Raw genomic sequence first — 21,865 nt, 5'->3', positions numbered from 1 at the left:
ATCCTGAATTCCAACCCACTTTATTTTCATGCACTGGTAATGCTTTGGCTATAGGGTGCAAACAAAGTGGAAGAGTTCCCAATTCTCTCGTAGATATTACGAAAATCAGACTGTGACTGAGAACGCTTTCCTGCGCCTGAGATCTCGACTGCAGCCCTGCGCTGAAGCATTTGCTTACCAAACCTGGATATTAAGCTCTGCTCATTCCTGCTTGAGGTAAAATACATTCAGTGCAGCATCGTTGTTACTTTTAACTGCAAAAGTCTATCCATTCTCATTATGGACTTTTAAACCTAATATAAAGACTAATAACTGTGCCAAATGAAAATATATTTACACATGAATTACAGAAGACATACTGAACGAAGACCATCTGCCTTCAATCCCTTCTAAAAGAGATTTTTTCCCAGAGAAAACAACTAGAGATTTTCCTCTACTAGAGGGGAAAGATATTATCTAGTTTCAATTCTTGTAAAAAAAATAAAATACCTGCTACAGTTTTCCATATAAAGGCTAAACGTGCCTAGCATATAGTGAGAATATTTTTCCACTTTGGCGAATTTTGTTGTGAGCAAAAATCAAGTTCTGCTCAAAAATGCCAGAAAAATAAAAGGCAACGTTACCTGATTTACCTAAAATTTCCAGCTGTCCAAAATATAAGTATTGAAATAATGAAAAAAACACTTATCACGAGTAATAATAGGATGGTACAAGAATCCAAGGAGTTAACAGATTGTAGAGAAACACCAGTGATACAAAAGCAACAAGCAATGCACTGTCCCCTAAACCAGTGATTAAAAATGAATAAAATCAAATGTCTAGTTTTCCATCTGGAATGCAAGATAGCAAACTCCGTTTCTGCAGGATCTCCTGGCAGTTAGACATTCAAAGGAGATGATTCGTCAGTGCAGCTTAAGTATTTTTTTGATTTCAGGAAAAAAAAAGTATCAAGAAAGAAAATCCACTTTGCATAGGCATGTCCCTTTTGTAATGTGTCACCACTTATATCTGAATGACTTACTATGAATCATCCGATTCCAGTATTATGGCATCTTTCCTTCATTAACTTGAGCCCTGTCTTCAATTTTCTTATTTTTTTTTCTGTTTACAAAGCAACTTCAGAGGAAGAAGAAAGAATACTTCAAGAGCTCTTAAAGCACGTTTTATTGATGAAATGATCAGTTCAACCAAAAACTTGTTACATTCACAAACCAAATGATGTATGTGAAGACATTAGCTTCTTTCAAGGTACTGAAAAGAAATAGCTGGCTAGTGCAGACTGCACCCTTCCAAAATCTGCACGGGCATATCGCACCCAAGCGTCTGCCCCGCTTGGCAGACAATCTATTTCCAGCAGCACAGACTGTTCCACCGCTGCATCACCCTTGGTCGCACTTATCTCTAGATACACGCCACAGTAACCAAAATGTCTGAATCTCATTTTGCATGACACAAGAGAAGCAGCCAGATGAAGCTTTTCCTGAATATTTCTAGAAAGCACTAAGCATTTCCCCTACAAGCAACCCATTACCTGTCTACTTTTTCCACTGCCCAAGAAGTCTCTCCATACACTGATCTGCCTCAGGTGTATTTACACTTTCCTCCAACCTTCCCTACCTCAAAATCAAAGCATGTGTATTTAAGCAAGAAAAGCATCCTATCTATTAACAGTAAATTATTTAGTTACCTCTAGGATGGATACATGAGTATAAGATCTGAGACTAGCACATATTTTCAGGCTGACAGGAACAAACAGAAATGTACTTATTCTGAGAAACAAATACCTGAAATACCCAAGAAGTTCAAAATATAGTATATATATAAGCAAACAAGAAACCTCTTTTACTTGCTAAACTCTCCATAGCCTTGCTTGAGTTGATGCACTCATATCAAAATAGCAAGGCATCTATACATTGAATTTGCACATAAGACTTTGCTATTTTATTAGAAAAATAGGTAAAAATGCTGAATTCCCACCCAAAGGTATGCAGAGCATCAGATGTTGGGAAGGGGAAGATTCGATATAGCTGAGCAAAGCAGCATATGCTTACTCATTCACCAAATGCAATCTACCAACATTATTAAGTTTTAATGAACAGAGATCACACATCGGTCTGAAGGATACTTCTCTTCACCCTTAGCATATAACAGCAAGCCTGTACCATATATACGAGACATGACAAACCTGCAAAGCAGCCCTACAGATTTCTTGTTTCTGTTAACATACACGCTTCATTTGAGGAATAAAAGTCTTTAAGACTAAGAATTTACTTTTAAAAAATTACTATTTTAGTTCACAGAACACACTAAATTCTATAGTTAAGCAAGTGAGAGAGAATTTCTTCCATCTGTAATGTAATATCAGCTACAATTTATTATTCAAAGCTCTTCTTTGCAAGAACTTTGCAGAGAGTCCTCTACGTGTATCCTTTAAAAGGCCTGTCATAACCATCAAGCCAAAAAACCTGTATTTCCTGAGGAGACAGTTACGCAGTTGAAAAGACTTGTACGTCTAAAGACATGGCCTACGACTGGTTTAGCACGTGTTCACTTCAGCCACAGTGACCAACACAGAAATGCCACATGGTACACTGGAGACTTTTCTATTATTAATGTATTTGGATTTCTGGTATTGAACTTCAGCATTTTGGACAAAGAAATGGACTAATTGCTCAGTTAAAATTCTTATCTGTTCACTCGATAAAGACTGCAGTGATGAGACCTCCCTTGGTTTTGGGAATAGCACTGAATGACTCGGGACAACTTGTGGTTGCATGTTGTCAAGTGACATTACTGCAAAGCTGAAAGACACTGATAACAACAAAATACTTAACAAGGGCAAGCTAGCATCCTTTAATTTGAAATTCCCTTGAAACATAAACACAAGAAAACATTAAATTCTTATTAAAGAAAGAAGAAACGTTAATCCCCCAAAAGCATGGGTAAGCTCTGTCCTCCAGTGTCTTTACATTCAGGCCTGACTTGGCACGACAGCTGTGTATCAAACCAGCCTGGCAACACCAACAGAAACACAAGCCCTGAAGTTACAATATACCTGAATGCTTGTGACAAAGGAGAGAGGGCAGCTAGGCAGAGTAAAAGCTCATTTTAAAGCAAAACATTCTTTGTAGCAGCAGCATTCTTCTATGCTTGAAGTAGGTTATTTTATTTATAATTCTTTAAACTCCGCTTACCTACAGAGGTATTTACAGAAATGACACTTTTGCGTTACTGTAGAGCTTTAAAACGTACGTTCAGTGACTTGTTAGATAGAGTAGTTCAGTTGGAAGGAACCTTCAGACATCATAGGGCAGCTTGGGTTGGACAGGGCCTTAAAGATCACCCAGTTCCAGCCCCCTGCCATGGGCAGGGATGCCACCCACTAGATCAGGTTCATCCAACCCTGCCTTGAACATCTCCAGGGATGGGGGCACTCAGCCATTCCAACTGCCTGACCTCTCATGGCCAACCAAAAGTTAAAAAGCATATTGCTGAAAGCATTGTCCAAATGCCTCTTGAACACTGACAGGCATGTGGCACCAACCACCTCGCTAGGAAGCCTGTTCCAGAGTCTGACCACCCCTAAGGTAACTAAATGTTTCCCGATGTCCAGTCTGAACCTCCCTGGGCACAGCTCTGTGCCGTTCCTGTGCGTCCTGACATCGGTTACCAGAAGCAGAGACCTTCCTCTGCATGTCCCCTCCCCAGGAAGTTGCAGAGAGCAGTGAGATCAGAAGTTCATGAAAGTACTTCTGATCAGCACTGCAAGATCTAAAAGTCATTGGGATACAGCATGCTACTTTGTTCCATTCTTAGAATTTGCCCAGTATTGCAGGAACACATCTAAAGCATGTATTTCAGAGTGAAATTTGATCACAAACGTACCACTCACTGGTTTGTATAAACCTGAAAGCTTTTTCACTGTGGATATATTTAACTTGCAGCACCAGATCTCACACCAGAAGCTATCCTTTCATCTCTTTCAGACAGTTACATATCAGGTGTTTGCAATTCACGACATACACAGTGATTAGAAGTTACTCCATGTAGAAGCCAAATCTATTTTACTAAAAACAGAAATAGCAGTGTTATAATTCAGCTCAGATACTCGATGCTCACACACAAAGACACTGAAGAACTGACTCCCTGGTCTCCTACATGTTGCAACCTTGCATTTAACTTTAAAAAAAAAAAAAAAGAAAAAGAAGAAAATTCTGGAGTCTTAGCTATGTAAGCATCTTTGAGGAGAAAAAAACACAATACCAAATGCAACTAATTTAATCTTTAGCTTTTATCAAAGTTCCCAGTGTGACTTAGAACAAAATCTTTTCAGCTTTATCTGAACTAGATGGCAATTTCTCAGAGAGACAGAGACATAAAAAAGCATGTAGCGCAAAGAACGGCTCCTGTGTGCAGCCTCTGGGCTTCAGATACATAAGGAGGTGTCAAGTGCAAAAAAAGCACAGCTTACATTTCCCCATAACCGATCACAGCCTTACACAAGTGGAAAGAAATGCTGCAGGTAGGGAACAAGGGCAAAGTTCTCTGCACTGCAATACAACAACATTTCAGACGTATGTTTGACTAGTACCGAATAACAAACAAGTAACTTAATTTTCTAACAATCCGAAGCATTAAGTTCTGAGAATAAGACATGTACAAACAGCACTTTTTTTTACAGGCCATTGAAATAAACAAATATTTTGATAACTGAAAAGTTAGGCTATGAGCTTAACAATTAATACTGTAATTGCTTACTACAGCCTTTCAGCACTACCTATTCTTACTGTAGTAATGGAGCCACATAATGGAGCATTTCAAACTCCCCAACATCCTGAGTTTATTTAGAAACTTCTTAACATCAGCTTCTCAGTTCTGTTATTCTACCATATAACAGTGATGTTTTTAAAGGACATCTCACCAAACATTCGCTTACTCCAATAAAACAGGATTTCCTTGATGTTTTTTCTAAGAGATAGTAGAATTGTTTACATTCCTGTATGTTCTGGGATGCAAAAAGCCTAGAGCAGGGCTAGGAGAGAACTGACAGCTGTGGCTGGAGCTAGCTGCCTAGTATGCATACAGACCACGGTCATGTACATACATACGTATGTGTGGGATTGCCAGGCCCACACTTTCAGTGACACAAAGTGAAGTCATGCAGGGACTTAAGATTTTTTCATTTTAACTAATGAATATCTGTACATCCTTAAAATACATACAAACCCACTCATTTTCCCTCTTAAAAATCATAGAATCATTAAGGTTGGAAAAGACCTCCAAGATCATCTGGTCCAACCATCCCCCTACCACCAATGTCACCCACTAAACCATGTCCAACCTTTTCTTGAACACCCCCAGGGACGGTGACTCCACCACCTCCCTGGGCAACCGTTCCAATGCCTGACTGCTCTTTCTGAGAAGAGATGTCTCCTCATTTCCAACCTGAACCTCCTCTGGCACAACTTGAGGCCATTCCTTCTAGTCCTATCACTGGTTATCTGTGAGAAGAGGCCGACCCCCAGCTCCCCACAACTCCCTTTCCAACATATTTTTCAAACATTAAGTGCTCAGTATTCAAAATTGGAGAGAGAGATAGATTGGTGGGAGGGGGATGGTTGGACCAGATAGGTTGGTGATCTTTCCCAACCTCACTGATTCTATGATCTGTAGGACTGTCTGTCATCTTCCTCCCCTCTGACATGATCCTAAATAATGCCATATACCATTATGGGCTAACAAATTCTTTCTCACGACAGCTTTGGAATACTGTTCCCAAAAGATTAGACACTGATGCACGAGAGAATTACATTCATCACATCAGTCTTCTGGATGACAACGCACTACGTTTAAGCAGCACATCGCCTCGCTCAGCTACGAGCCCCCGCTGCCTCCAGCACGTACCCAGTCACCACTTGACGAGAGGAAGGAGCTCAGCCCCCACACAATAACCGCGATGGGCACCGGGCTGAAACTCGACCGCGCACACAAAGCCGGCAGCCTACTTCCAGCCGTTAAAACTTCACCCTCCCCTCCACCAGAAGCGACGGACAGGAAAATTAAATTAAAAAAAAAAAAATTTAAAAAAGGGGAAGCAGAACACCTCCCCCCCCCCTTCTTCGCCCGCGTCCCCTCAGCGCCTCACGTTTCCCCCTTCCCCACTTACCTCAACGGGGCCGGCGGCGGTCGGCACCGGAGGAGGAGGAGGAGGAGGAGGAGGAGGAGGAAGGACGGGGGGGGGATGGAAGCGACGCCGGGCGGCGGTTGAGGCGGTTGGCGCAGCGCGTGCACGCCCGTGCGCGTGCTCGCTCGCTCGGTCGCTGTGGCGAAGCTGGGGGGGTTGGGGGGGGGTGGGAGCGCGCGCCACCTCAGCGGCGCGGCCCCGCCTCGCCGCGGGGGTCACGTGACCGCAAGGGGGTGGGAGGGGCCGGCGGCGGATGCGCGGCGGCCGTTGCCCCAGCGCTGGGCGGGTGGGGGGGAGCCGCCATGTTGCGTGCCCTGACGGGAGGGCGCTGTAACGGGCAGAGTCCCTCACTCGGCGGGCCCCAGAGCCTCTCGTTCCTCCCACCAGTTCCTCAGGCTCTTTTACCGCCGTGTCCCGCTGTTGGCCCCTCGTGACAGTGGGGGGTTTCACGAGAAACACGGCTTTTGGGGGGGATGTTGGTAGCTTCGCGCATCTCCTGCTGCATTCCTCTGTGGAAAGGCGTCGTGGTACCCGGGGTGGGCTGCAGGTGGCTTATTTAGTTATTCACGACAGCACAAAATTGCCAAACCCAAACGTGTCCAGCAGGACAGATGTGTATTTCAGGTCCGCAGCTGCTTGGCCCATTTGTCATTTACGCTGATGTTCAGTGAAGTTGCCTTGATTAGGTATGATTATGATTCCAAGTATTGCCCCAAGGCCTAGTTGGTACTGATACATATACTAAAACAGGATAATCTCACCCCAAACTGTACTAAAACAGGATAATCTCACCCCAAACAGTCTGCAGTATAAACAAGTATAAACAAGAGAAGAGAAGAGTAGTATGGTTGGAAATAAAGCTCAGGTCTTCCAAATATGATTTTAGTGTTATCACTATCCATTGTTGCCTCTTTATTTTAGTGTACTTTCTTTTTTTTTGTTGTTTACCAATGACTTTTTCATCTGTCAGTTTGTTGATTAGATTTCTGCTTTGCTCCCATCTTGGTGTTGGAGCCATTCTGGTCTCTCACATATGTTCTGTATGGCTGTCACATAAGAAAACAGGCTGATTAACAAACCATTCAGTGCAGCTGACAGAGCCTCCTCAAAAATCTTTTGTACCAGTCCTACAAACAGATAAGAAGGTCCTTTTGTTCATCTGTACATCCTGGTGCAAGCTGCATAAAAAATTATAGAGAGTTTGCTTAGTTGCAAATAATATATTTAAATCCCTTAGAGCATGGAACTAAAATGTCTATCCCTGCAATACATGCGGTGTGTTTTTTCAAAGCAAACAGTCCTTGGAAGAGGACGCACACACTGAGTTACATGGATAGCATGACAATATATTATACATAGATAGGTAAAAAGTACGAAAGGTCAGATTTCACACCTGTCCATTTTGATTATGTTGTAAATTCAGAGTCAGCTTTGGAACACTTTCTAGGGCACTGGGTATGAGGACGCAACACAGATTAATGGAGCAATTTTCTACCCTTCAGTGCAAGCATGTTTCAGCTGCAGCAGTTTTCTAAGGATGCCTCCCATTTTATAATAGAGTCATAATAACCTAGCCATCTTAGCATAACATCTGCCACGAACACATAGTCTTTGCTTCAGCTAAAAAGGCAAAGCATTCATAATAGGGCATTTCCCTTCTCTACTGTGTTCCTTATTTGGCACGTTAGTTCCTCAGTTTCTGAGGGTAACTGCATCAGAAGTTGCTCAAACAATATTTTCATATATGTTTCCATGATCTTATCTTTGCCAGTCATAACTCCAAGTGATTTCTCAGCTGAGGGGGTTCTCCTTTCCAACACCAGCCAGGACAGTTTGCAGGGAGATTGTCAGATTTAAGCCAGATCCTATTATAAAATTAAGCTTAATTCAAAAGCATGCCAGCTTCTTAGCTGACAGAAAAATCTTAACTTGAAAAGGGGTAGCAAATTGGTAAGTCATGCTTTTGTATTTCAGACCTGGAGAAGGAGCTTCTGATTAAAGGGGTATTCATTCAAAAACACAATGTTTTCCCCTTAGGTAATCTTTTCCATTCCAAAATTATCATCTCCAGACAACCAGAAGGTCTGAAGTAGACAGCCTTCATTATTCTCCTTTTATGTTCTCCACTCTTTTGCACTTAAACACAGAAAATTAAAATCAAGCTGTAAAGATGGCTTTCATTTTCTGCAGCTGTATTAAGTGAGATTTGTTTCCATTCTGGCTGCATGGGGCTACACACGTACTGGTGTAGATAGGATCTCTCTATATCTGTATCTATGTGTGATTTGCAATCCTTGTTCAACCATAACTCACCAGTAGTTAAACCAGGGCCTCCAGGCCATGACAGACACGCCACCTCATTTATGCTTATTTTGCCATTTCACCACAAACGTTGCTGTTATTTTTCCCCATCAGGGCTCCTCTACCAGCCACCTGAGCCACCAGATATTTAATCACACCAGTAGTCCCACTGTAGTTGATGGGCTTGTTTGCTGCTTTGGGCTATTTGGCTCAGTCAGCACAATCAGCTCAAGTCTCACATGAGCAACATTTCTCCATTCTTTGTCAATCATTGGCAGGTGTTTCATAAACCATCTTCTGATATGGACATGATAGAAAGCCTTAGCTGGGCTAAAATCACAGCCTAATTAAGTAGGAGTTTGTATTCTACTGCTGTTAGTGTGAGTGATGGAATAGTAAATGGAACTGACTGTAGCAGATAGGGGGGGTGGTAGGAGATGAAAGTTGGGGAAAGAAAAGAGGAAAGATGTTGCATTTGAAAATGTGCAGAAGGAGAAAGATTACAGGAAAGACATCCCGCAAAATGAAATCGGAAGTGAGACGAGGAGAAAAGTCAGCAGAATGCAGTTGCAGCTGAATCTGGTGCTTTCCTTCCTCTCCTTGCTATCAGTCTCTTCCCCTCACTGTCCCTCTCACCTTCATCTCCAGAAGCCCTTGTGGAACAGATTTTCTGTAATGTTTTTCACTTTACAGCTTTTGTTGCCCTTTTCTCAGGCCAACATTTTGCTTCAGTTCTTAAAACTTACTGTCCTTTTAGCAACACTGGAAAACTTGCTGCATGGAAAGATTTGTTTCAGGTGTCCAGTCTGTGCAAGTGCAGTTTAAATGAAATATTGTTCATGCATTCCCTTTATATTTATTTCCAAAGATACAGAGTGGAGGTCCACCCTAGGCTAATTAGTTTAAGGATGATCTCACTTTGCAGTTAGCTGCCTCAAATATTACTGCTTTATATATTAACAAAATATGGTTTATCAGTCTCAGGCCATTGACAGATCTTCCTCAATAACTGGCAACAAATCCAGAATAATTCTCACAAGGACTCAGGGACACACGGAACCACAATGCCTTTACTCCGGTGCTACACGAAGCCTGTTTTTCACATCTTTAATCTTTAAAATACACACTTTATAATTTCGGAAAGCGATTAGATAATACAGCTTATATACAACACTTTCCCACACTTAAATACAATACTTATAATGCAAAAATATGAATTTATAATATACTTCTCAATTGGAATATAAAGGGTATTCCAGAGTATTGTAGTATGTTCTAGTATTCCACTATGTTCCAGAGTGCGGGAGTGGAATATACAGGTGACAATACTTGATCCAGAAGTGGGACTTCAGTTAAATATTGCAGCCAGTGTCTGATTTTAAATAAAGTCAAATGGTTCTGGGTGTTTGATAGGCAATTCTGTTGCTTCAGAAATTATATGCATTCTATAGGTACGTAAGGGACAGAGATTGAAACAATTTTCATAATTATCAAGGAGAATAGAATGCAAATTTTACACAGGTTGCAAGAAAAATTTCATCAAGCATATATTCAACAATTCTGTTAATATTTAATATTAATATTTGATTAATACCAATGTTTTGTTTACATTTGTGAACATCTACAGCTTAAATAATAAACATGAAGATTTTAAAGTATGTTTTGTTTGTTTTTTTTTAACCTTTGCAATGTTTATTTATGTATTCAATTACCACGCATAACAACACTATATTTCTGGCTAGAAAATAGTTTCCAGTAGGACAATATTGCTGTGACTGCATTTCCAGCTTTTTGAGGAACCATCCAAATTAAAAAAAAAAAAAGAAAAAAATCAAACCATGCTCTGGTCCATTTTAATTTAGAGTAAAAAAATAGAATTAATTGAAATATCAGGAGAATTCTGATTTTTCTTTCAACAAAAAGCTAAGATCTTATTCTGCTAAAATGACAGCAAAAAGCTCCACCATTGGCTTCACAGGGAGTAAAGTGGGCTTCATTATCTGGGGTTTGGGGCTGTTTGAGTGTTCTTCCAAGTTCTGGCTTGTTTTCCATTAAAACACATTTTAAAAGCCCTGGCATTTTGCAGGAATTGGATCAGGCTCTGAGTGGTAGAATCTGTTCTATTTATAACTTACACGCTGCCATTGATGTCTGTGCGAGAGAGAGACACTTGCAACCCAAAAGGACTGTAAGAAGTGATGGATATTTAGGGAGGTAAATCAGGTTGAAATAATAACCACGGCAAAGAGAGTTAAGAGCCGTGTGAAACAACCTGCAGCTGTGGAACATTTTGAAAGGCCAGACTGTAACTCTCTGGCAGAGTGATGTAATCATACATCTGTAGATATTTATCAATTTCTGTAACAATTGCGTGAGCACCTACATGCACTAAGGTTCTCATTTAAAACAACTCCTAGCTTAGAAATGCTCATTCCTGTATGAGACCTACACTTGGGTAGTTCCCTGCTGTGCTCCAGTTTTCTGCTCATTTAAACTATGATATACAGATAAAGAACAAGATGCAATGTAATACCGAATCAAGCTCTGTGTCAAAGAGTAGCTAAGTCTAGTAGGATGATTTTAATTGTACTATATTTTAAGTTTCTACTACTTATTTTTCTTTTTTTTTTTTCTTTTTTTGGGGAGGGGGTAGCAGTCAATATTTAAGCAAATATAGGATTCTTTTTTTTTTTTTCACACTAACAATTCTATGAAGATGAATTAGAAACTGATATTTCTTATGTTTTCAGTATATCCACTTTTGTCGTAGATCTAACACCCTAGAAGTATCACCAGGGTTTAGTAACCTTTCATCAGTAATACATCTGGAGAAAGCCAATATAATATGACTGAGCCTTCCAAGAACTGGAATCAATAAAAATATTTTCCTAGTAATTACGATATTTTTATTTCTTGTACTTAATAATTTCTGGTTACTTAGAAGTTGAATTCAGCTTGCATATTAACAGAGGAAATTCTGACCTTTGCTTTATTGATCTTTCAGCTTGAACTCTTTGTCCTCCAACATATCTAAGCATCCACAAACAGGTTGTATTTTCTTACATCCTCGCTATATAAATGTGTGAATGAACACAGTAATGACTTAAAGCAGAGATTCTTGGTTTATGTGTAGCCATACACAAAGGCTGTGTGGGCTATATATATGTAGGCTTATGTGTAGCTGCACTCCTGTGATTCATAGGAAGCCAGTGGGCCTGATCCCAGTGAGGGGAAGAAGAGGTATTTAACTGCTTTGGTGTTGGGCTGAGTCACTGAGGGGAAGGAGGACAGTGGGTCCGGCAGGCTTTGGAAGCAGAAATATGATTGCAGTAGCAAAAACGGTGTAGAGAAATGAGCATTTGGGGCAGTTGATGCTTTATGGGTTAGTGCTATATCCACAGTACCTCACCAAGGCAGGGAGGGAATTAAGGAAGTGGAAAGGACTGGAAAGCAGTCATGTGAGTCTTGGTGGTAAGACATACCAAACATCATCCATCTGATGAAAGACGTATGGATGAGAGAAACCTGCACTGAATGAAAACCTACCTGTGGCCTCCCTGTGGCTGTAGGAGATGGTTCTGCTTCTGGAGATCTTCCCCTGTGGCTTCAGTGGTCACGGTAAAAAGTGCAGCCCACGTGGCATTAAAAGAACCATACATAAGGTTTCTTTGAGAAAGTAAATGGGGCCTGCCTCAAGCTATGTTGGCCTACAAGTATTAACAGATCCATAAAACTGATTATTATTAACTGATTATTATTAACTGATTATTATTAACTGATTATTATTAACAAGTATTAACTGATCCATAAAACATTCTTTTACAGAGCAGTAAAGTCAGTTATTTACTGGACAGGATTCATTCTAACAACCTCTGTTTAACACATACATTTTCTAGTAATTAGAATCATCTTGCCAGTACATGGGTCATTATCAAGGTACTTAGAAAGGTCTGCAATACAAGTGCTCTGATACTGAGACCTAAGTGCACGCCTACTGTGCATTTAAAGTTATGAAGTATCACAAATCATATAAAAATAAACACGCAAACTTTGGTGTTACAGTACTGTGGCTAGCCTACCACCCATGAAATCTCAGCTAAAATGTATTAATACATAGTAAGATCACAGCAAGATCATACTCTTCATTCAAGAATATTGGATTTAACTCAAGGCTTTTTTTTCCCCAGTGGTTTCATTCCCCATTTCCAGGCTTTCTGTGGGCTAAGGAACCGTTTCTGCTGCTGCAGCCTTTTCATCAGTCTTCTTTGCTGTGTGCTGGTTGCTCTTTGTATCCTTTTTTTTTTCCACTGTGGAGATTCCTTTTGGGTCAGGTGTCTCTTCTGTGGCAATAATTTCATCTACATGTGGCTTAATAAAATCTGATTTAGGAGAAGTAATAAAATTTCCTTTGTATTTACTATAGTTGGCAACATGGAGGAATGCAGAGTTAGATTTTCGCTTAGCATTGGTTATGACCTTATTATGTTCTTTTCCTCTTCTTATACCCATTTAAAGAGATTCAGTATCACAAACACTACCACTTTTCACAGAGACAAAAACAAGCCCAAATATTTATGATCTCCAATTAAATAAGTTAAGGGAAAGAACCTGCAAAACATTTACACGCACAAATAATTGTTTCTTACATAAGTCATCTCATTTACACAACTGCTCAGAAAAGTCCCAAGTTACCCATAGCAGCAAGGCAAGAGAGGAAAGGAACGCAGTTAATTCCTACTTCTTGCCTTAGGAACCAAAACAGGAGGAATAAGATTATAAAATGGTGTGTCAGCAATGATACAACATTTTTACAAACATTTTGTTTGTACAAATGTGTACAAACAAAAAATACTTGGGCAAAAGCATATAAAATATATATTCTGATAATGTTGGAGTTTAAGCCTTATTTGGAGCTAAAATGCCCTACATGAGGGAAATGTAGTTGCGAAGAATAAATTAATGTCCAAGCAGCAATTATATAAAAAGTCTAAACAGAGAGAAAAAATCTGTAATATACAAAAATGCTGAATCACCAGAGAGCTTTTCATTTTCCACCCTTTCTCTAGACTGGATGGAAATATGGTTGCTTATAATTCCAACTTCAACATTCAATATGGACATAAAACAAAGAGAGAATAATTCATTGATCTCAAATAGCTATACGGTCAGAGTTTTCTAAAACACTTTGGCATTTACCTGGCTTATTTTTTTTAAAGTGTCAAATGTCTAGCTGACAAAAATAACTCAATCTGTGTATGTATATATGCTTAGGAAATACTTCCTCTGCATTCAGCAATTGGGCAGTAGTATTATGGCTTAAAGAACTTTTATCAGTCAGGTGAGCCAAGGTGAGAACTGGTAGCTCGGTGGGATGGGGATTTAAATCTCACTGGGGTTTAACCTGGCAATTCGTACTTTGCATTCGTTGTCAGCTGAGAGCATACATACAGTAAATTTGTTTCTTTGGGACCTGTGAGGTGATGATCTGCATTACTATCTGCATAATGTTCAACATTTTTTTCCATTGGAGCAGCTGTCATAAAGGTGAAAGCACTCTTACCTTTCTTCTCCCCTTCCTTATGTTGTTTGCTTGCTGTAGTTGCTTTTTTCTTTTTAGATAGAGTTACGTTATTTTGACTTTGTCCTTGGACACTAGCAGCATGCTTAGCCATGTCAGTCTGGCCTGACACAGAAATCACAATCACCTGAAGCAAAGCAAGAACAAAAAATGCACAAGCAAGAAATGGGGACTGAGTCCCTGGAAGCGATATGTTTAGAAACAAATACTCCTTAAATTTTCAGGGCACATACATCTTCTGAACCAAAGAGAAGTAGAATCCTGATTATTATCTGGGAGATGACCCACTTCTTGTATTCCCTTGCAGTTCTGCCAAATGGATGGAGGCAGCGGTACAGATTTTTGAAGATGCTATAGTAGAAATAAGCTGCTGCCAAAATGCAATTGCTATTTAAATTATGCTAAGGCTAAGTAATAAACATCAGATATCAGGACTTGCAAGGAGCAAGTTGGATTCTTGTTTGCACTTGGGAAGATGGACAAGAGATGTAATGTTGTTGCTTTTACATAGCGTAATATTCTGGGACCAGGATGGAATGACCTGCTTATCACCCGTAGGCTGGCTTCATATTATACTAAGAAATTATCAAATAATTTGACATTTCTTCTCTAAACTCAGAAAGCTTGCTGTATCTCAAATTACAGATATTCTCCTGATAACATTTTGAAATATAATAATTAAGCCATTTTACTTTGTCTGAAACACAGCTGTGTAACTAGTCTTTTTTTTTTAATTTTAACGGAGATTGTGATTCATTGCTGTCCATAATTGCACACTTAAGATTGCAATAATCCTATTAAATATTTCAGTTTGAAATATTTTAGTAGATAAGGCTGTGTGATGAGTGAACACATTTACCGTTTATGCGAGATGCTGAAAACACAGTAGCTTTATGTAATTTCATGTTAAAAATAACTCTGATGTGAAAACCATTCTGGAATAAAAAAGATGTATACCAGATAAACCTAACATGTTCTAGTGGTACTTTTCATGCGTAAAGTTAAGCACATGCTAAAATGTTTTGATATGTTATAAACCTGAATTAAATCTGGATTATTTGTTGAATTATTAAGTTTGTTATTAGCTTCCATACTGTACATTTTTTGAAAAAGAAAAAGACCTTTAAACACAATGCCAGCAAACCAGCACTTAATTGTCCATGTACTAGACATTAAGAATTCCCTCATGCACCCACTTGGCCTTTAACATTAGCTGTAGCTGACAGTAAGCCTCAGATGGCAAGAATTTAAGTCAGCATTAGCTGCACAGCACTTAGTAACGTATTCCGCACAGAAATACCAGTACTGCAGCAAAATGAGTGCCTGGGAAACAGCACTATTTCTGCAGCCACCATAGTTAAAAATGACGAGGAAGTATGTAAAGGATGCACACAGATCATCCTTACAAAGAACACTGAAAATATATACAGTTGTTCTTTAGATTTTGATGTGAAGAACAGTGCTGTTGTGAGATCAGTTCTGAAAAGAATTATTAAGATGGCATAATATCATATCATAAATGTCCAACAGGATGGAAATATATATGCATTCTGTTGCTATTCCTCAGCTAATAATCAGTGACATTGTTGTAAAATGGCTGACAAGGAGTTTTTAATCTATAGAAATGTGTTCAGGATCTGGACAAATGGTTCTGAAATATTTTTGGATCTGGATGAAAGGTTCTTAAATATTTTTTGTCTGAAAAAAAACAACTCTTTTTTTTTTTCTCAGTTCCAGTAAAGATTATTTTTGCACCCTCAAAGGATCTTGAAGAAATATGTTATTTCTGATCTCCAGTGTTAAATGTGGATGAAATTAACTAAGGTCTCAGTCTAACAATGTACTTACCTACCACCCTTCAATCAAAATTCATGATCAGGCCCTTTGAACTGCATGAGACTACTCCTGTGCCTGAACTGGCAAAATACCTTTGTAAGTTGAGATGTAAAGCAGTGAAGGTCTGGACAGAGAAACACGAGGTGATGCCATCGGGGATTTTGTAGTGAAAAGTAAAGTGAAGATTAACATGGATCTAAAGGAAAACTAGAGGTAAATAAAGTGGTGAAAAGGTTAAAATAATAAGATAATGTGAACAACCAGGAGAGCCGTGACCAGTAAAACATGACACAGTGAAACAAACTCATGACAGAATGAAAGAAGTGAATCCCATTTATTTGTGAACATAGAGGAGAGTTCATTCATATTTGCAGACACATGCACACATTAGTATTTTAGCCTCCTAAGTCTTAATTTTCATTTATATTACAGTACTTTTACCCCAATTGGGCAGATTAAACAATATTTATGGATGTAAATTACACCCATATTAAGGCCTCTCTAAAGTAACACAGCAATACAAAGGGGCCTTAATGTAGACGAAAACCAGCACTAATTTCTCCAAGGTTTGAATTCTCTAACACATTCCATCTATGCTACTTTACCAAAGTTGGAACAAATCTAAACTGCAGCTGAGAAATGCCTTGATCTTTTTTTATCTTTCCATCTGCCTCATCAGTTGCCTCCACTCTACTCCTTTTTCACCCTCTTCATTTGTGTTGTGTGGTCAAGTGCCCCAGGAAGAGGGTCAAATTGCAGACCAGTGTTTACAGCCAGCATGCATTTGGCCTGGGTGAGAGGATGGCACAACTAGGTTCTGTGAAGTTAGCAGTGAGAAAATACTTAGGAGATGCACTATTTTCCCTGGCACAATTAAGGGCATTACAAACACAAGTGAAGTGAATGGAAAAATTCAAGGCTACCTGCTAAAACAGAAAGCCATTTACACACACACATTATGTCAGCATTGTCATTCAAAATCTCCCCCATACTTCTGTTTCCTAGTCTTAAATTCACGCTTTCCTTTTCTTATCTTCTTTCTTATTTTCTTGCTCTTCCTCAGGTATGAACACACTTACAGTGACATCACTGGTCTCTGTGCCATACTTGTTCTTCACCACGAGGCTGTACTTCCCAGAGTCGAGTGTGGACACAGCAGAAATGGTGAAGCTGACATTCTTTCCAGATTCAAATTTCAGGATGCAGTTAGCATCAGATACAAATGATTTTTCATTCTTCAGCCATGAGACCTCTGGGGTAGGATCTCCCCAGACAGTGCAAGACAGATTGAGTGCCTACAGAAAAAAGTATGAAAGGATTATATGTAAGAGTCAATAAATTCTTGCTGTGTTTTCTGATGCACAATTCTCCAAATGTTCCACCTCCTCCCATTTAGCTTCCTGCTTTTAGGAAATGGATACATATCATCATCAGTGATCAATAGTTTTTGTCACAGTCTTCTGTATCATAAAGAAAAAGAACTCAGTTAATTCAAAAACTCCATTACGACCTTTTCAATATTTTATGGACCTTCTTCTCTGCTCTGATAATGATTACTGGGATTTTCTCCATGCGTAATGTTTAATACCAAACCAGATATCACCTGCATTTTTGTGTTAGACCCGAAATAAGAATTTGAGGACCTGTCAGATGGATTTGTTCAGGTTAAGCTCACTATGTATTTGCCACAGAAGTAAAGAAAGTCTGTCTTCCTTTTTGAAAAAAATGACTAAGGGCAAAGTGTCCCTGGAATATTTTGTTTAATTTAGGATCTTTTTAAACCATGTTCTGACAGCTCTTTCAACAACCTTAATTTGTTTTATGCACTCCTATAAAACTATTTTTAACTGAAATCAAAACAGACTTTACTGTTTCTTTGGTGCTCGTGTAAGTATTTCCCTTTGATGTTAGTAAGCTTCGTAAGTCCCAACAGATTGAAGGAAGAATCTTCATTATCAGAGTCAGTTGGAGAGATCACTAGCCATTGAATAGATTCTGCAGGCTGGCAAGTCTAAGGTGCATACAATGTTCAGATCTCTTTTTGTTGTTGTTGTTGTTGTCAACTGTGACATACGTGTTACATATGGACTCACTGGATGCTGTTATCCCTTCCTCTAGTCACAAGGCTGTGGGAATCTTCTCAAAGAGTTTGCAAAAGTGAACATCACATACAAAATCAAATGTGAAAAATATTCACGTGAAACTTCAGTGCACATACACCTTTCTCTGGACCTTTATTTAGTAAGGAGTTGATTTATGTCTAAGTACTAAATAGTACATTGGTCCGAACTGAAAATGTTACTCAGAGAGGAATCTAACTTTTTCTCTAGCAAAATTTGAAGAATTTATACTACAGAGAAAATGGTCTTCAGTGGTACATAAGGAATGGACAAGGTTCTACTTGACTGAAATCCAGTTTCTCTTCCATTTTTTAAAGGCTCATGATAAAAATACATTAGAAATAGAGACAACTGAGGAGGAGCACATTTTGACCCTATATGTTGTTATGTCAGAAAGGCACTGTGAGAAATCAGTTTAACAAGCTACCTTCCCTTCACTGCTCTGCTTTTTATATGGTAGTGTGATGGTGGAAGATGGGACAGAATAGACACCCAGACAGCTATTGAAATGAGCAGACAGAAAAGAAAAAAAATGCCTCTATAAAAACAATATTTTTGTACCTCTAAGAACAAAGAACAAAATCACATAAATCCCAAATCCTAAAGAACAAAATGAAAACAAAAGGGAGGGTGAAGTTTCTCCCCACCACCACCAACACATATATCTTGGTACTGAAGGAAAGACACATACCGGGTTTGGGGTGGTGAAAGCCTGATGGAAATGGCCCCTATCTGATTTCCTGCAGCACCTACAGTTGATGACAACTTGGGGATTATGAATGCCTTCTCCTGTAGCCCACTGGTAAGAATGTGGTTTTGACCATATCAGTTCATCTTTTCGAAAAGATGGGGAAAACAAGTGGTTTTACGTTTCCCCCTTTTCCTTAACACTCTCAGTGCAAACGTCCTCAGCCTCTGCTTGACTTTTCTGCCTTTCACTGCAGATTTTCATGAGTTTTTAGTATTATAAGTGGGAGAGAAAAATGTGTCATTGTATTTCAAGTATTGCCATTCCACCTGCATATTAGCACATACTCACATTTATGAGTAGTTTGGACTAAGATGCCAGGGTGTGAATTAAAGCAGCTAAGTTATGGGAACATGTTCCCTTCTTCCAGCATGCCTATGAGGGCACCAACCCTTGGCAGAAGGGGAGAACAGAGAGCTGGTGGGCAGGAGGATGTAACATGTTGCTTCTAGGTCTGAAAGTGGCTGTCTGTCAGGATCCAAAGTCTCCTTTTAAAAATAAACCCCCTTACTTTTGTTAAAACAGCTACTTAGGTTAAATTGGCCACCTGTACACAAAACCTATGCTAGTTTTGTCTGATAATTCCTCCCTAATATGAACTGACACTTAGCCTTTTCCAATTATAACCCAACGCTGAAGAGCTTTTATGTCTATCAGTGGAAGCCTCTTAGGCCATCTGTAGCACTCTTTGATTAACACTGGGTAAGCGCTGGCTCATGTATTCCCACACATATCCTTCAGCTCATGTAAAAAGCCAGTAAATAGCATCGCAATCGCAGTGTTAAGTTTAAGTTTGAGATAGGCATATGCTTGCAAGTTCAATCTCAAGATACCAATCTGATCATATAACTCTCCAGTTATGGCTGCACTTGTATTCAGAATCCAAACTTGCAGCTGCCAGTCCTCTACTACCTCATTTACTCTTTCTCGAAACCCTTGCTGATTGTGCAATTTGCATGGATTACACACCAGGTACAGAAAACCGCCTTCCCCCTCTCTCCAGCATATATGCAAGCAGTAGGCAGATGAGCCAACAACACCCAAACATGCAGTGCTTTCTCTGAACGCTCTCTGCCCTACTCTGTTTCTCAAAAAGATCATCTACAGAGTCCAGAAACATAAGGTCAACGATATTTGTCTCGAATTCTGGGAGTTTTCCAGTCGCTTGTTCAAACATCACAAATGTCCTTGCTGTCAAGGACAATGTGTGTCTGGGTGAGATTTTGCAACTCATTTTTTTACAAACTGCTTTTTTTGTAAGCTACACATTTTGCTTTAGTGACCTTATACTCAACTTCAACTCTCTTTTGTCAGAAAGTTTAAAACTGATAAAAATCACCCAAATTTATCCCCTGCCAAAGCCATATGAGAATCTCATCTTCAAGCAGAAACAATATTCTCTGAAATTCTGCAAATTCATTCTATTTCTTTCTGTCCTCTGCCTATAGTTACAATACTTTTCTGAATGCTGCTTATTTTTAGATCATTCCATGAGCCGCTAAATCCTTTAATGAAAAGTTTAATCAAATGTTATTCCATTTTATAATGTCCAGATGCTTAATTTTACATGAAATGCTGCAGCCCACTATCTGGTGGCTATGCTATGTCTTGCATTGTTAAGCAATTCAGGCTTTTAGATTTTTAATGCTTCTGCTGAGCTAATAATCAAGTACCTCTAACCCAGCTGACCCACTACAAGAAAAAAGTGGAAATATCCAGAAGCTGTCTTACTGTAGTTATCGTGTTACAGGTTTTCAACTACATTCAAATGTCTCATTTCAACGTTCACCCACACTTTGAAAAGGAGGTGGCTTATGGCCGACCAGAGGGAGGTGAAGAGCTGATGCTTTTGGTCTCAGTGCTACTTTGCTGCAACTTGTAGAGCGCTGGGAAAAGGTTACAAGATTATGAACTGACTTCCTGGGATGTCTGTCCTGTGCTTGAGCAGTGATGTAGCTGTGTTCCCCTGTGACTGCCTTACAATAATCTTTTAGCCAAACTCTGCTAATATAATCCAATGTAATACCAGTGACTTCCTCTGACTTCCTTCCCGCTTACCCCAATGAAATACAGAAAATTTTCTCCTTTGGTCTGAAAGAGAATTGAGTTAGAAAGGTTTACTACTTTTATCCTGTTTAGAAGGCAGCTTTGACAGATCTGACTATCAGTTAACTCCAAAAGATACAGAATGGGTAGCTATCCTATAAAAAAAAAAAGGGAATCAAAACCTTCCCTGGTACCGTGTTACAATAAATAAATAGAAAGTTAGATAGATTGATAGATTGACAGATCGATAAATGTAACAGTGAAACCTGTGCATGAATTTTTAAAGACCTGGTTACATAAAGAATTTTAGTCTCAGCTCGCATTGTCATCTCACTTTTATCTAATGCTTAAGAAAAGACACTGCCCTAAATAAATAATATTTGAATAAACCCATCTGTGCAAGACCACTGCATTATGTACAGAAGACAGGGAATGAATAAATAATGTGGCAGATTTTAAAGATGGAATCTTTTAAAAAAAAAGGTGAATATTTTGCTGTCATTGAAAGGCATTCAAGCTGTTCAGCTGTTGTGTAAAGCTTTGGTGAATTCACTGTACCTTGCCTTCCTGGATGGTGACAACATCGGGCAAACCTCCAAGCACCCGTGCACGGTCTGAAAAGAAATGAACATAATATTCTTTAGTCTCTCAAAATCAACTGTGTCCTAGATTCTGTTTCCCCTCTAGTTCTTTCCTCTTATCTTATTTATGTACAACTTGTCTCTGATATCTGCGCTAGGACAGAATTACTCAGCATTCTTAGCACACCATTTGGACTTTAGAAACATTTGATTCACAGCAAAAGAAGTGTTAACAGCTGGCATCAGTCACTTACTGGAGGGAATTGAAGTCCATGTGCTGTGTCCTGCAGATTTAGCCACTGATTCGGTGTTGCTTGCGGTTGCACACGCAAAATATTTGAATTTTTGAGATCTGGTGCTCAAAATTTTTAGTGTCATACACTAGAAACGTGTTTCTGATAAGAAATGAATGGCAGCTAAGAAAGTGCTGGAGATTTGGTTTTGGTCTAAAAACAATGACGGGCTTCGGTC

General features: G+C 39.3%; 2 protein-coding genes across 3 annotated transcripts in view; both read right to left on the bottom strand.

Moving 5' to 3' along the window:
• LPIN2 (lipin 2) overlaps positions 1–6,397 on the bottom strand; it is a 43,579-nt gene extending 37,182 nt beyond the window's left edge. The window contains exon 1 of the mRNA XM_035564134.2: positions 6,167–6,397. The gene's annotated coding sequence lies outside the window, so the exon portion shown is untranslated. The remainder of the gene's footprint in view (positions 1–6,166) is intronic.
• Positions 6,398–12,706: 6,309 nt separating this feature from the next.
• The window catches only part of MYOM1 (myomesin 1), a 73,101-nt gene continuing 63,942 nt past the window's right edge, over positions 12,707–21,865 (bottom strand). Inside the window, exons 36-39 of one of the 2 annotated variants that reach the window (XM_035564142.1) lie at positions 21,372–21,427; positions 16,979–17,194; positions 14,046–14,190; positions 12,707–12,864 (exon numbers count right to left, since the gene is read on the bottom strand). In XM_035564142.1, the coding sequence (XP_035420035.1) occupies positions 12,707–12,864; positions 14,046–14,190; positions 16,979–17,194; positions 21,372–21,427 (575 nt within the window). Of the gene's footprint in view, positions 12,865–14,045; positions 14,191–16,206; positions 17,195–21,371; positions 21,428–21,865 lie in introns of those variants that run through there. The other variant, XM_035564143.1, reaches the window with a different exon arrangement.

This window comes from Cygnus atratus, chromosome 2, assembly GCF_013377495.2.
Source record: "Cygnus atratus isolate AKBS03 ecotype Queensland, Australia chromosome 2, CAtr_DNAZoo_HiC_assembly, whole genome shotgun sequence".
Taxonomy (NCBI): Eukaryota; Metazoa; Chordata; class Aves; order Anseriformes; family Anatidae; genus Cygnus; species Cygnus atratus.
Note: the sequence above shows the minus strand (reverse complement) of the source record. Positions and strands in the feature narration are given on the sequence as shown.